Source organism: Leucoraja erinacea, chromosome 25 (assembly GCF_028641065.1).
Source record: "Leucoraja erinacea ecotype New England chromosome 25, Leri_hhj_1, whole genome shotgun sequence".
In the NCBI taxonomy this organism is placed as follows: Eukaryota; Metazoa; Chordata; class Chondrichthyes; order Rajiformes; family Rajidae; genus Leucoraja; species Leucoraja erinaceus.
The window spans coordinates 32,838,492-32,855,824 of NC_073401.1; the positions used below are offsets into that span (position 1 = coordinate 32,838,492).

General features: G+C 38.7%; 1 protein-coding gene across 1 annotated transcript in view; it reads left to right on the forward strand.

Moving 5' to 3' along the window:
- Positions 1-17,333, forward strand: part of fbrsl1 (fibrosin-like 1) — a 529,496-nt gene that overhangs the window by 479,032 nt on the left and 33,131 nt on the right. Inside the window, 1 exon segment of the mRNA XM_055655520.1 lies at positions 14,997-15,360. Coding sequence (XP_055511495.1) covers positions 14,997-15,360 — 364 coding nt within the window.

A 17,333-nucleotide genomic window follows, 5' to 3' on the forward strand; every position in this document is an offset into this window, starting at 1 on the left:
ATGTCAGTTTCCAGGGATGTGTGAAAGGGGTAAATCAGTAACGTTACTGAATCGTCATTGCAAAACTTTATTTTAAAGGTAATTCATGTTTGGATCCGTACGAGAATGTTATGCACACAAAGCTGATTGTAATACAGTCAATATAGTAGGTAGACTACTATACACTATACTACTATTCCAGCATCTGCAGTTCTTTCTTAAACAGTCAATATAATGATCGAGTGGTCATTTTGTAACTAATGATCTTGTGTGCCAAAAGGAACAATCACCTGTTTTGTTCCCCCTGCTCAAGACTAATTGTAGATTGGGTCTGGGAGCAGACAAATTCAGCCTAATCTATTGCACATTTTGAAGTCTGACCATTTATTTTCTTTGGATGTTTACATTCATTAAATGTAACAACTTTGCTCAATATTCTAGCACTACTTACTTTGGAGCAAATTGCAGTTTACTGTGAACAGCCCTATAAGCATTTTATGAAAATAAAAAAATATTCCATTAGAATTGATGTTATAGAATATATATTTAAAACAATCAAAATATTCATACGGTTCTGCAGGTGCAGATTTGAACCAGAAAGGGGTTGTCTGCACATTTATAGTGAAGTACAGGTAAAATTAACATTTTGCTTGCAGTAGTATCACAGGCATATAGACTCGGCCAATATACAAAAATATTAATTATACATAAATTCTACAAGACAATGAAAAGAAAAAGACTGACAGAAAACAAGATATTAGTTTTTTTAGGCCTTCTACACTCCCATTTTCACCTCCTTCAAGACCGCACTACAGCATCCTAAATCCTCAGAGCCCATTCTCATCAATACCGGGGCTTGTTCACTTCCTGTTGTGCAAAGTTTGGTGATCAATTCAGAACCTGTGAGGAAGAGATGTGTAGGAAGAAGGAACTACAGATGCTGGTTTAAACCGAAGATAGACAAAATGCTAGAGTAACTCAGTGGGACAGGCAGCATCCCTGGAGAGAAGGAATGGGTGACGTTTCGAGACGAGACCCTTCTTCAAGAGATTAATGGATTTGAACAGTATTTGGGGAAAATGGTAATTAAGTTTACTTTTTAAGAATGAATATCTTTAAAATTTTACAATGAGAGCATGCTCAGTAATGTACTGCCATTCATATACATTTTTCACCATGGACTAATGTCAATTCAAAAAGTTATTCCATTTTACTTCTTAAAACTTCTGAGATTTTGTTTTACTTATTTAAAAGCAAGAAGTTGCCCATTATGAGTCGAGGAAATTCTCTTTCTCAAAGGACAGTGGAAACCGAATTGTTTAATAGTTTTAAGGGAGTGGATGAAAGCAAGGGGGTGAAAGGTTACTGCATATTGAATAGTGGAGCAGGCTCACAGGGTTAAGTAGCCTGCTCCTGCTTCTAATATGTCTGCACGTTCTTATGTTAGGAATGTCTATTCAAATAAAAGAGGATCCTGAGCGTGGCCAGCAAGCAAACTGCCATACTGTGAAGAAAACAACCACTTGGAGACACTTTGTGCTTTGCATTAACACAAATAATTCACTTGAGATCTGGATTGATTGTTGTGAAATAGGCAAAGTTAACCAAATCGTTTTAATATGAAAATCAAATGCAGGTGCACTAGTGCTTAACTCTATTTAATCTCAGTTAAATGTGATTGAATACAGCCAAAGAGCAGGGATTTGGAGGTATTAGCAGATATATCAGTGCATCAGGATCTTTAGGAAAGAACATAGCTGGTGTTCATTGATTCAATAGAACAGTTCGTGAAGCGCCTTGAGATTAGGGATTTTGAAGGCTTTAGCCAAGGCTGTTAATAAATAAAATAAATGTATCCAGTCTACTTGTAGAATAGTGGTTGGAAAATTCAAGGTTGTGTACAGTAGCTCTCCAGTTGGGGTGCAATCATACAAATAAAAACTATATAAATAATTCATTGTGACGTTGTCTGTATTTATTGAACTTCAGACTAAAACCAAGTCTTTGTTTTGTATATGTTAGACTTTATTTAATACTGTTTTTCTTGCACCAAAACACATTTTAAGAAATGTTTTAACTATTCTATTATTTTAGAAATCCGCATCGCAAGTATATTCAATTCAGTGGTGCTTTACTGCACAATGAAATTCCCTGAAATGCCATCATAACTACGTGTGAGCCTTTCAAATTGTATGGATATGCCTGTCTCAGTATAAACGAGCCAGAAAATGATTATTAAATGAAAATAAATGCACCCTTTGGGCACTATGGGCATCACTTTTGGATCTGGTCCTCAGTTCAGTAAATATAGCTCTTTATCTGAACAACATTTGCTGTGTTGTCCTATGATAGAAATGGAAGTCCAGTGAAATTTGAAGTTTATGGTTTTCTCTTAATTCTCAGTGGGTCTTTAGTAAATGTTACCGTAAAGCTTTGGTTCCAGCAAAATACTTGCAAAGTATCTGAGGTAGAGAAGGAGGCCATTCTGCCTATCGAGTATCTGCAAAGCAATTTAATCAGTGCCATTAACATTTTTGGTCTCCGAAGCCCTGTAGACTGATGCTCACAACCATACCCTTGAATTCTATTCTAATACATGCATCAGTCCCTAAACACTAACTGTGGTCCATGTTGTCATTTCCTTTACCAGCATGCCACATACATACAGGGCATGTGCTGGCCAACTATCCCTGGTCTTCACTGACATTTTCAATCTGTCACTGGCCCAGGGTGTTGTCCCCACTTGCCTCAAGACATCAACCATTGTGCCAGTGCCCAAACAATCAGCTACAGGGAGTCTCAACGACTTCCGCCCAGTGGCACTCACCCCTGTCATTGCAAAGTGCTTTGAGCGGCTGATCTTGGCTCACCTCAAAGCAAGCCTCCCCCCCCACACTGGCCCCCATCAGTTTGTCTACCGGACCAACAGGTCTACAGAGGACGCCATATCGGCGGCCCTACACTCTGCCCTGACCCACCTGGACAGCAAATACACCTACAACAGGATGCTGTTCATCGATTTCAGCTCTGCCTTTAACACTGTCATCCCCGCTAGCTTGATCACCAAATTCAGCGGACTTGGCATCTCCACCTCCCTCTGCAATTGGACACTGGATTTCCTCACCAACAGACCAGTCTATTAGGGTCAACAACCTCACCTCCTCCACTATTGCTCAGCCCTCTCCTCTACTCCCTCTTCACCAATGACTGCATCCCTAAGAATGGCTCCAAAGCCATCATTAAATTTGCCGACGATACCACGGTGGTAGGACTGATCAGTGACAATGACGAGTCAGCCTACAGGGAGGAGGTCCAGCACCTGGCAGCCTGGTGTGCCAACAATAACCTCGTCCTCAACTCCAAGAAGACGAAGGAATTTATTGTTGACTTCAGGAAGAACAGAGGGGGCAGACATACCCCCATCCATATAAACGGGACTGAGGTGGAGCGCGTTTCCAACTACAAATGCCTCGGGGTACACATCTCGGAGGATCTGTCCTGGTCCCTCAATACCTCCAAACTGATCAAATACCAGCAGCGCCTTTACTTCCTGAGGAGGCTCAAGAAAGCTCACCTGTCCCCCCAGATCCTGACCAACTTTTACCGCTGTACCATCGAAAGCATCCTGACCACCTGCTTCACGGTATGGTACAGCAGTTGCACCGTAGCTGACAGGAAGGCACTACAACGGGTGGTGAAAACCGCTCAGCACATCATCGGTGCCCCGCTCCCTGCCATGGATGCCCTCCACCGAAAACGGTGTCTGAGACGGGCTGGGAAGAACATCAAAGACCCCTCCCACCCCAACCATGGACTGTTTGCCCTCCTCCCATCAGGGAGGCGGTACAGGAGCCTCAGGTCTCGTAAAAGTAGGATGAGGTCTCGTAAAACTCGGAGTCCCGCCGATAGATTTCTCCAGTCTCTCCGTCCACATTGTTTGCTTATTCTGTGTTTTTATTTCTATATTGCACTATTACTACGGACTGACGCTGAACTGCATTTCGTTGTACCCATACTTGAATCTGTGCAATGACAATAAAGTTGAATTGAATTGAATTGAATTTACGTGCAGCATTCGAGCTACCTCCAACATATTTGAAAATCACTCGCTGTTTATCATTTAGGAGTTTTCTAATGGACATCACTCAATGTTTTCAGTTGCTATCAAGGAACTGGGTACTTTTTAAAGTTAATTGCTATTCAGCCTGAGATCAGGATTCCAGATTTTTTTTGTAGAATGGTTAGTTTGTAGACAGTAAAGCTTTGATATTTGCCACATTGGAATTTAGCTGCCAAATGAAGGAATAGATTAATTTTTCATATCATTTATAATGTGCACAACTTCATAGGGGAAGGCATTTGGGTATACCAACACAATTGCTGACTTTCACCAGAGGATATGATGCATTTGCCCGCAATACCTATAATTCATTTTACTAGTATATAAATATGTGTTTGATATTCAAATATGGCTAAAATGACTAAAGTCAAAATAATTGAACCTTATTACAATTTACAAATTTCCGAAAATAAGATTAACTTTCCCTTTGACTCGAGACCTTTGTCCTACAATCCCCATTGAAATTAGGGGTGGCACAGTGATGCAGTGATTGAGTTGTTGCCTTGCAGCGCCAGAGGCCCGGGTTCGATCTTGACTTTGGTGGCTCTCTAAACAGAGCTGGTTTGTTCTCCTTGTAATCACGTGGGTTTTTTCCGGGTGTTTCGGTTTCCTCCCACATTCCAAAGACGTGCAAGTTTGTAGGTTAATTGGCTTTGGTGAAATTGTAAATTGTCCTAGTGTGTAGGATAGTGAAAGTGTGCAGGGATCGCTGGTCGGTGCAGACTTGGTAGGCAAAAAAGCCTGTTTCCGCGCTGTATCTCTAAATGAAAGTAAATCTGTGTGATCTCTTAACCTGCACCCAGGTGATGTCTGGAGTGTAATGCTGGAGAATCGAGCCAGACTTCCCGACCTGTCAGCTGGACACAGAATATCTTGTTTTATGGTGTTTAAATCATGGAATTGAATTTTATTGGCTGAATACTAATGTTTCTGGTCTTGAGATATTTAATAATACAGATTAGAGATTCTAATGTACATACCTATACACTGTATGGAAAAGTCTCTTCTGACCAGAGGTATTTGGGAAGTGTTTGCAACCAGTGGAGCAGAATCTTGCATTACAATTGAAGCTTTCATTGCAGCATGAATGTAAGGGAAACTGCATATTTATTTTACTGGAATGTGGCAAGATGAAGAACATAACATGCAGGAATAATGCCATAAAAATATTTGAGCATGGAAGCGTGTGGGATATATGGTTACTACCAATATCAACTCTTTCCCATAGAATGCTTCTATTTATAAAATGAGTTTGCAGGTATAGGCTTGGTCATATCTGCACACATAAGATACTTAAGTGTTCTTGATTTTAAGTCTTTGAAAATAATGCGACAATCTGATTCTCTGATATTTCAACATGAAACCAATGCATTTATAAATTATAAAACAGTCCCACTTGTTTCCTTGAAGACTTGCATGGGAAATTAGTGAAATATCAAAGAACAATTTCTTTTGATATACACATCTTGAAAGTTTCCACCTTAAGGACAGTTAAAACAGGAAGAAAGTACGCAAAGAAGTGTAAAGAGAGCAGTAGCATACTTAATTTACTAACCAAAACTATATTTTGCACATTAAAAAGGTTATAAACTTAACACGTATGTGGTGCATTTGAAAAGTTTGGTCTTTCAGCAAATGGGCCACCAAGGTTTATACTGACGAGTGATTGCCAGCCTCAATTTGTTGGTGTAAATAATGATGGGAGATCGTTTTCTCATGGAATTTCTTTTTTTTTAATGCAGAAGATTACTGAGGAAAACTTGTTTGAAATTGGAGATGCACATGCCAAATTTAATCACATAGATATATAGATTATCCAAGACCCGAAGACATTGAGTAGTAATTTCCGAGGATGTGCTGCACATAACTAACTAAAGCATGTGCGCTGTCAGCATGTCAGATACTTGCTGGGTTAATCAGGACATCACCAAGGAGATTGCAATCGTGCTAATCAGGGTTTTAGTGGAATGGGCTCCTGGCGTGAGAGTTTCAAGCAGTTGGAGACGGTGCCAAAGGCAACGTGACAGATTTGCTGATACTGTCAATCAAGGGCCACAATTTTTATGAAAGCACTTAGCCTACCTGAGCAGCGTCAACACATGCTTTGGCTTGGCTGAGGCACATATGTCAGGAACTGGCAGCAATAATACACCAGGAAAACAATGTAGCTTCAACTTGCAGTTTTAATTCACCTTTTATAGGAACTCTTTACAGGTGCCATACAAAGCCTTTCACATTGATTGTGAAACATTGCTAACATAATATAGCTTCTCCTTTACTATATAATTCTTCCCCTCTCATCTTTCTCACCTACATCATTGGAAGAAAACATGTAAATGCTAATGAGTGAAATAGAATGTCAGACTTCATGTCTACAGGAGGTTATTTTGGAAAAAAATCGAACATTGATAAACAGATGGGAGATTCAATGTCGTTCAAATACTTGTTAGCAGGACTATATTAAATACAGCAGGGAGAATAATGTAATGAATAGGAACTACAGATGCTGATTTATACCAAATATAGACACGCAATGCTGGAGTAACTCAGTGGATCAGGCAGCATCTCTAGAGAAAATGGATAGCTAATGTTTCAGGTCAGGACCCTTCTTCTGACTGATTGTAATAACGAGTGTGGGGAACAAGAACTGGAAGCAAGTAGAAAAAATCACAGGGCAAATCAGGGCCAGCGACAGATGTCCTCGGGCAAGGAGGTTCCCTGATAGGCCAATTGTTGGCTGGAGACGAGTTTGAGCCCAAGAGGGATACTGTTGAGAGCTGTGGAGCTGGTTAACGGACTTTTAGTGGTGGAGGGAGGAATAATGTGTTGTTTGCGGCAGGTATATGGAAAGAAAAATATGCTTCAGTGTTTTGTTTAATGACGAGTGAACATGTGTTTACATCAGTTGAATGTATTTATTGCTCAGCAAATGAAATTCACCAGGACAGCACATATCAGGTTTTGTATGGTCCTATACTTGGTTCCTTAGAAGCTTGTTTGTTGCACATTCCCCCTATTTGCCGCTGTCACTACAGCGCTACTCTGCTTTAGTTCCAAATCCATTTTGACAGTTTATAGAATGGGTTATATATAGAGAGGGAAACCAGATGTGACAGTCCTCAGTGGCAAATTCCAGTTGCCTGCAGCCTGAAGGATGGAAGATGAACTGATCCCGATTTGTTTCACAGCTAGGGTCCTCTCTAGTTAATTGGCTGCCAATAGCTTTACTAATGAATGATGATGGATGGAATGCAGGTTGCTTGAACAGGGCACTTAAAGCAATGAAAGCATCATACATACAGATATCACCTGAAGACAGCTGCTGAAGTAGGAAAGGCTGCAGCAATCAATGCCTTTGCTCCGTGTCCCTTCCCTAAGTGTTTCATTACAGTGCACGTTGGTGAGTATTGCTTATTGTGGCAAATTAACACAGTTACTTCAATGTTAACTTTTATTGGCCAGATGATATATCTTCAGGTGGACACAAACTGCTGGAATAACTCAGCGGGACAGCCAGCATCTCTGGAGAGAAGGAATGGGTGACATTTTGGGTCGAGACCCTTCTTCAGTTGGTTGTAAAAAAACAATGTAACATATACTTTGTTTTTTAAAAATCACAAAAGTACTGGAATAAGTCAGTGGGTCAGTCAGGATCCCTGGAGAATGTGGGTATGTGACATTTTGGGTCAAGACCATTCTTCAGACTGAATTTTGTGTCGTCAGTCAATGAGCATCTGTTTGGTCCATAACCAACAGCTTCTGTCACCCGGCAGAATTTTCCTACTCAAGTGGGAAGAGATTGAGTTTGCTTATCTATATTCTTCCTACTGTGCTGGAACAAATTTATCTGCCTCTACTTCAAAGCACTCTAATCCATTAAATTATTTCTGAGATAATACTTTTATTCATGCTGAGATTCTTCAAATCAAAATTCTGGTTGTGGAGGCAAACTACCTATTTTCCAGTAAAAAGTTTAAGCAATGTGATATAATAGACTATATCAGTTTGTGGTAGTTTCTGGAATAAGCAGAATTTAAACACAAGATTATTATTAAACAAATTTCATTTATAGATTTTTGGACATGAAATTCAAATCGGCTTCATAAAAATACCTAATTGCGATTTCATTGCAGTACCATACAAACAATTTCTGATAATGAACATTTTTGTATTATGATTTTGTTCTCACTGCAAGCAAGATTTTGAAGGGAGTAGGAAGAAATTGCATCTCATGTTTTATCAGTTTGATTGTTTCTATCAATAAAGCAACTCAGAAGATCTTGTTATTGGTTGCTGAGCAGGATTAACCAGTTGGAAGCAGTTCTTGTTTCAGAGTATATTTCATTCATTAACATTGAATGGTAGCTCCACTGGACTATTAAAACTTAAAGCCAGTTTCTTGGTATTACGTTGTTAGATTGCTGCCCAGCGACCATTTAATCTTTGTGCGACTGAAGGAATCAATCAGTTGGAACCTTTCACATTATTATTTAAAAGCTGCAGTTTAAAGTTTAATTTAGCAGTACTATCTCTACAATTTTGTAGTTGGTTGAATCTGAAAAATGACTGAGGACTACTGATCCATCTGTAACGCGTATTACTGACCCAGCAGCCAGGGTTCTCAATCATTGGTTTAGAAACCCACCTTGAGACCCACCACGGCAGCTGGGAATTTAAATTTCATCAATTAAATCTAGCATTTTCTAAAAATGTACTGTTGATAACATTAAATATGAAACTACTGGATGTTTATAATAACCCATCTGATTCCCTAATGCCTTGGATATTACAGAAAATTTGCCATCTTTATCTAGTTTGGCCAATTCCTTTTCTCCCCACATTCTTTTCACCTATTCTTTCCTTTCTTCTCCCCCCCCCCCCCCCCCCCCCCCCCCCCCCCCCCAAATGCCAGACTGTACACCGACCTACGTACTGGGAGCTTTATACTGTGTGCAATATACTGTGTACAACATACTGTGGCCTAGTAACCTACCAACCTGCACATTTTTGCAATGTGGGAGAAATGGCAGCACTTGTGGAAACCCAAGCAGTCACAGGAAGAACATGCAAATGCCACACAAACAGCGGCAAAATTCAGGATTGAGTCTGGTTGCTGGAGCTACGAGATAGCGTTTCATCCATTGTGCTGCTTTATATGCTCGACTCGTAACTGCCTCTTCACCAGCAATTAAGAATGGACAATATATGGCAGCATTGTCAGCAAATCAACATGTGAAGAATCAGTATGAAGAATAAATATAAACCCAAGTTTGCAATCTGCCCCTCCTTGGAGGCAGCTCTACCAGAATATCTCTGTAAATATAACAAAAAATAGGTTATGGAATGAATTGTATTATCCATACTTGTTTCTTGAGGGATATTGGTCAATACGTTAATTGAAAGCAGATTTTGATGTTTTAATGGTGTCATATCTTTGGAGTTTCTAAAAATGTGATGTTTATTAAAGGTGATTTTGCACAGCAGCTGAGGACTATTATTCCTCATCACCATTGAAAACAAGCTGATTATGCTCATTGTCACTTTTTTTTTGCAAAGCCACCTGTACTTTAAACTCTTAAGGCATAATTTAATAATATCACATATAAATTCCTAAAAAAAATTGTTAAATCCGTTTACAATGAGCAAATATTGTTCATTATTATTGGGGACACTCAGGCACAGTAATAATTGAATGAACTATCACATTTAGAATTACCTTTTAAGTATTTTATAGCATAAATGTGAGTTAATAAACCTGATCACCTTGCACTTTTGCGTCTTAATATAATCACTGGACTTTCATGGTACCTATAGGTACAGTATATACAGTAATTACATGCTACAATAATACTCTAAGCCTGGGATCAACTACTGATGTAATGGTTTAGTTTCCACTTTTGGAGCATGTGCATGCATTCATTGAAAAGATTAACAACTTACTGTTTAGGGAATGGGAGACAAAATCAATTCCTCAGGTCAATGGGAAATGCATATATATATATATATATATATATATATATATATATTGCTTCTCATTTATTTCCTATCTACTCATGCTGCTACTATGGTACAGTTTGAGTGTAAACTATTGGTCTATGGTATACTTTAGTAAAATACTACTAATAAATTGCAGTACAAGGTTGTCTTTTCAAAATCAAAAGGATTAGCATAATATTGGATACAATCAAATATTTTCAAAGGAACACCTAACATTCCAATACTCAAGAAGGACAAGTGTCAAGAATCTTGAATCCAGCTATTACAATAATTATGTGATGACATTAATTTATAACATTGATCAATATTTTACTGATAGAAATACAACGGAAGAGTACTTGTTTATTGTTGTTCATTGGAGAAATTTGGGCTAAATTATTTCCAATGATTTAGTATAGTTTATTGTCACGTGTACTGAGGTACAGTGAAAAGCTTTTGTTGCGTGCTAACCAGTCAATGGTCAATTTAAATGAAGATAGACACAAAATGCTGGAGTAAATCAGCGGGACAGGCAGCATCTTTGGAGAGAAGGAATGGGTGACATTTTGGGTCGAGACCCTTCTTCAGACTGATGCATTTAAATGAGATGCATCATAGACATGTTTTCTTCAGAAAGAACAACTGGTACTTTTTTATGTCTAATGTTTAATGTTTACACTCCACATTCAAATAACCAAAGCAATATGAACCTATCCTTGATAAATGGTCAAATGTGTACCCGATACAATTTTAAGCAATTTTTTTGTTCACAAACACTTATTCCGAAAACCCGAGTGTGCCCCAAACCAAATAAAATAGATTTCAAAACTTTGCGTGCATCAATGCTGATCCTATTGTTTTTTTCCCCTTGGATTTTGATTAGAATTCCATCTTTTGCCTCGTCCATGGTACATTCGAAGATTGCATGACTCTGCCTTTGCCTATGTGGTCTTGATAGTTAAACATAGCTGGCAGTTCTTCAGAAGATCCTCGTAACTGCAGTGAAACTACCATAACTTTGGAAAAATAAAGCAGATGTAGAGAAAGCAAAGAATTAAAGCACCAAAAACATTTTTGCTAACCACCCTAAATGATGCCAAATGAATGTTACATTTATGCTGCATTCATTATTGTATTGGTATTGACATTTTTCAATTAAAGTCGTTATGGCAACCAGTCTCAGGAACCATGATTCTTGAAAATATGTTGTGCAACTAGTGTTACTGTAAGATGGTATTTAGGGTGTTTTACTTTAAATTAACATGGGCTCATAATAAGTCTAAAGCTCCACCCTATCGTAGTCATCTATCACATTTAAAACACTACGTGAGTGTTTGCAAACTCTGTACGTGGCATTTATGGTGTCAGCTGGCTGACTATCCTAAGTACATAAAAAGAATAACTAAATCTGTTGGCAGCTGTTGAATAATAAATTAGCTTGATGCACTGATTCACCTCGGGAAAGTACTTCAAATGTTAATGTTCCTTACAGATGTGTACAAGGAACAAAACACATGGAAAGGATTGCTAATTACTGCATCAAAGTAAAATGTGTCCCCTGATCTTTCCCTGTATGATCTCTGATGATTGCATGGTTTGAACTAGCTAACAGAAATGAACCAAAAGGCCCTGGTGCCTGATAGCATTTATACAACATCTGTGGTAGAATAACTGATATTTGATTTCCTCTTTTAAAAATGATTAAGCTATAAATATTCACTATTTTTCAACATCGATATTTATCTGGTTTCCTATTTAACCCTAACGTTTGACATTCCCACCGATGAAGAATTAAACTATTTGGGTGAGATGTGACCAAACCTTGCACGATCTTGGAAAAATCAATTGTTGACTGAGCTGGATATATTTGATGGCTTTCCCCAATTTGAAAGTATTTAAACTACAGTATGGTAGTCTTCCTGCGCAAAGCTCTGTGCTTTCCTAAGTTTGTGAGTTATGTGGAATTGTTCCCCTTCCATTATTAATGTATATATGGAGATAGAAAGCTCCAGCTATCATTGGAATTCTTGAGTATAAATCACCCATGAGGCAAACTGCAACTTAGGCATACAAATGGCTTTGCAAATTGCAACTGGATTACACATTGCCCATGGTGGTCCAATAGATACAGAGTGGATTTTGTGCATCCACCAACTGCTAGTCAAGGTGAATACAGATTATCAGTGAGACAACTCTCTATTAGTCAAGTTCTAAGTAAGTTGACTGAGAGTTTGCCTCCAAAAATACTGCTTCTCTTTCCATGTTGAGTTGCAGCTGTTTCCATTTTTAATCTTAATTTTGTGAAATGGCCCAGGCCACTTCACAGTCTGACAAGAGTGGTGCTTGAACCAAAGGAGATATTAGATTTGACAGACCTTGGATTAGTTCATTGGACACCAGTTTCAAGCCCGAGTGTCTCAGTGAGATTTGGACATTAATAATATCAGTTTAGGAAAATATTTTTTTACCAGAGCCAAGAGAGCTTAAATGAGCATATGACAAAAACAAAGAGCCAAAAAATCGAAAAAGGCAAGTAATTTAATAGTAATGTTTTACTTTTGGTTGCCCTTAACTTAATCCATTCATTAGTCAAGGAATAAAACACTACACTGAAGAGTACCTAAAAAAAAAAGTTGAATTAGATGTCACATGGGGATAGCAGGACAGTTAATGTACAACAAATACACGTGGGTGATCCTTTAGGTTTAGATGTAGGTTTAAATTGATTATTGTCATATCTACAAGGTATGGTGAAAATCCTTGTTTAGCATGCTATCAAATCAGATACATATACATATATATATACACATATACATATATACCATCGTCTAACTCAATAGATAGAACAAAGGGAAAGATGCAGGGTGCAGAATATAGTTCTCAGCATTGTAGCGCTTCAAGTCTAGAGACAAAGTCCAATGTCCACATTGGGGTAGAGGTAAGTCGGACTGTACCCTAGAGCCTGATAACCAAGGGGAAGTTATCATTGGAATTCTCCTGGAAACCATTGTGATTTCCAACATGCACATATGTATGTGATGTGCCTGTAACTTGAGGAGTTTCAACTCAGAACTGTAGAGCTGAAGTCTGAACTGCTTATGTTCGGAGGCATAAAGGAAGAGGAGAGTTACCTAGACACTGATCCAGGAGATATCACAACCCTTGGGTTAAGTCGTGGTACTTCATCTGGTTGGTGGTCTGCTGGGATCAAGTAATCGATAAAAAATTGCGAACATTTTGAAGGAAAATAGTGGCTTCAAGAAAATATAGACATGCTAAATAATTGTGAAAACTCACATGTAACACAGAAAAATATGAAGTTGTTTACAACTGTAATTCATTGTATAATAAGAAGGAGCTGCAGATGCTGTTTTATGCTAAAGATAGACACAGAATGCATGACTCCGCGGGTCAAGCAGCATCTCTGGAGAAAATGGATAGGTGATGTTCCGGGTTGGGACCCTTCTTCAGACTGCAATTCATCATGGAAGCGGAAACCCTATTTTTGGAGGCAAATTATATTTCTGGAATTCTCTGCTCAATACAATTAATTATGTGCTTCAACCATTGAGTAGTTTCAAAATGGAAATCATTACATTTTTGGATATTAGGGATTTAGCGCTGAATTGAAAGATTATTTATGATCTTATTAAATGGCGGAACAGGACCAAAGAGCAAAATGACCTCCCTTGGTTTTATTTCTTTTGTGATTAAAAGCTTTGTTAAATAAGTGGATTCATAAATAGTGCCATAATGAGAAAGAGGGACATAAGGAGAAAATGGTTTAGCAAGGAAATAGTAGATTGTGGCACAGATATTGGTAGTGGTGCTGTAAATCATGTGGGTGTTTAAAACTGATTGGCGACGAAGTGTGCAGTTGGAGGCATTGTGGCAAAGTTCTGGCATCTGCCTGATATACTTTAGTTGCTAAGTCCTTATCTCAGTCAGAGGTTGTTTACAGAAATTGCTTTTCCTTGCAATAAAATTAGTTATTTTTCATTTTTAAGTGAACTCGTAGTGGGAAGATTGACAGTAAAAGGTCACTTAATCAGAAGGGGTTATGTACCTGCGGAACAAAGATATTTAACAGTAGTTTAAAAATGAGGGGAACAAATTAAAAATGAATCTGAGCTTTGTTGCAATTTCCCTTAATACTTGAAGTTGAACTTCTGTTTCAAAGATGTTTTTCATTACACTTGCCTTTGTGTACTTAAAACAGTCTGATTTAGAGAACCTTAAGCCAGCTGGAATGTGATTTTTTTTTTGTGAGGAGATTAAGCCCAGGGACATAAATTCTGGCCTTTCTTCTTGTTGGCTCCTCTTGTAGAATATTACTGTAGAAGTGTGGCCGACAAAGCTGGCTTAATGCATGCATTCATTGAGATAAAGGGAATAGCATCAAAGCAATTAAACTAAACAGATTTTCATTAAGTAAATTGCAGCAAGGCTGTGCTGTGTGAAGCTAGACAACAATTAGTGTTAATATCCATGCTAGTTTGCCACCCTCGTATTCATTTGATTGTAATTTGTGCAAATGGATTATGCCTGGACGGCAGATTGGCCCCTTTGGCGGTTTAAATAGGTAGATTTTAATAAATTGTGGGAAATGCTATTACTTTTGTGATAAACCCCTACATTTAATTAATCCTTAAATATTAACAGGCATGAATGAGTTGAGGATTTTGATCAGTACACAGTGGGAAAAGACTGAACTTTTCAGAGCTCAACTGCAGCATAATCATTTTTTGCTAGAATGTGTGCCTGGTGAACTCTGGAATCGACAGGCATTTAACAATAATTAGGAGTGAGATATTAAAGCTGACTCTATTCCTTAGAGGTGGAATCAGCTGATGATGATTAAACATGGAAATGTACTGCACAAATACTTCAAAATCGGTTTTGGTTTATTCCAATTTCCTAGGTTCAAGCTTTGCTGGAAGCAATCTGACGTCGAATGAGAAACCTGAAACAAAAGGACCAGGTGTTTCCAAGATATCCGGACTAGAGCGCAGCCAGGAGCAGAGTAAGGAGACGCCCTTTGTGCCACTGGTCCCAAGCCCACCAGCTATAGTGGTACCACCACCGCCTTCAGCGTGCACCTCCAACAGCACAGCAAGTCCTACGATAAAGGAGGCTATCTACTCATCACGGCCACAATCAAGACAACCAACACCACAGTTACAACCACAACTGCAGCATTATCCTCTGCCTCAGGTTCATACACAGCCTCCTTCACATCACCAGATTCACCACCAGATACCCTTCAGCAGTCTTAATAGTATCAGGTAAGTTGAGGGAATATGACATTACTTTTAGAATCTACAGTTTTGTTTGTTTTATTGTGAATTGGAATGCAAATGCTAATGGCCAGATCGCTTCTATTTCTGATTGAGTATCACATCAAGTTCTCCAGGTCGGGGAGTAACATCATAATGTCGCCCATCCATTTTCTCCAAAGATGCTGCCTGACCCACTGAGTAACTCCAGCACTTTGTTTCTATCTTCGGTATAAACCAGCATCAACAGTTTCTTTCTACACGTTCAACTCATTCTGTCCTTGTACCAGAACCGTGCTGTTGGGACACCAGAACTGCTGCACCATGATGCTTTTCTTATTTCCTACTCACGCTATTCTCATAACTGAAAATAATTTAGTCCCAAGATGTGTTTCCTCTCAGTCCAGTTGTAGTTTCCTACAGATTGAGTATTGAAACCTTGAATCTGTATCAATGTCAGTAATTTCTTATAGTTTAACATCGAATAACAGATTTTACTTCTTTCTAGCTAGCCCTGTTAGCACAAAAAAATGTGAAATCTGAAGCTCAAGATTGGCAAGTAAATTACCTGTTCAGTTATATAGAAACCATGAACATTGCTCGAGGAAAATTGCAAATTGGATCAGTAGCAGTATACTTGAGGGAATCTTTTCATTTACATTGGACCTTTGCAAATTCAGCAATCTGCTTCACTCTGAGATCTTCAATCTGTGACCAAAACTACCTGTATCCATCTGATTTCTTCTTGAAGGTAGACGCAAAATGCTGGAGTAACTCAGTGGGACTCAGGCAGTATCTCTGGAGAGAAGGAATGGGATTTCTTCTGTGATTTCTTCTTTTTCTTCTTCTGTTTCATCCACATGCTTTTGAAATCTTTGAATTGACAACTCGCAATAATCGCTATCATCTTGAGAGAATCCAGATTATGTTGCCCATAGATCCGCTTTGTTCTTGTTTACCATTAGCCCATCAGGCCTCTTCACACCAGTAATGAAAACTTAAAATTATTATCTTCATATTACCTTGCCCATCCTTATCATTGTAACATTCAGTGACTTTTTAGAATTTGAATTTCTCCAATGTTGGTCTTCTAATATAAGGTTCAGTGTAGGAGTGGACTGTTTGGACCCATGAGTCTTCTCCACCACAATTCGAAAGCAAGTACAATCGGATCTTGAGGCAAAAAAAACTCAAAAGTGCTGGAGTAGATCAGCAGGTCAGGCAGCATTCTGGAGAACATCGATAGGTGACGTCTTGGGCCAGGACCTTTGCAGATTCTTGTGACTGCAACTAGATCTCCATGTGCTAATATTTGGTAATATCTGTTTAATTATTTTTTATCTGATAGTCATATAGCATTGAAGTGTGACTTTTGGCCCACAGTATACAAATATCAACAGGTCAAGGACTGATGTGAGTTCTCTTTAAGATGTTGGAGGAAACGCACATGGACATAGGGCGAATGTGCAATCTCCATATCCAGAGCACTGAAGTAAAAATTGAACCCAGGTTGCTAGAGCTATGAGAGAGGCAGCTACTTGACCATCTACACCACTCTGTGTGGTGTTCTACGTGTCCTGCTACTGCATCTTTCGCAATTGAGGACTTATTTTTGCTTTTCTATTGTTGATAAGAATTTATTAAAATAATTGGGGGGTTTTTTGCTTACCCTTGGGCATACTTTTGCCAACATCTCCCCACCCCCTCTTTGACTTTACTGCGAGTTGAAAACTAAAGCATCATTTTCACATTTCTGGCTGTCTTGTGGAAAAACATAAACTGCTGGAAGAACTCGGTGGGCCAAGCAACATCTAAGGATGGTCAATGTTTTAGGTTGAGAACCAGTTTCAGTCCTTGACCTGTTGAGTTCTTCCAGCAATTCATCTGTTGCTCCAGGTTTCTGTGCTGCAGTCTCTTGTGGCTTTATAGTTGTTTGCTAATCACCTTTCTCTGGAAAGCATTGTGTTGCAGCATTGCTGATT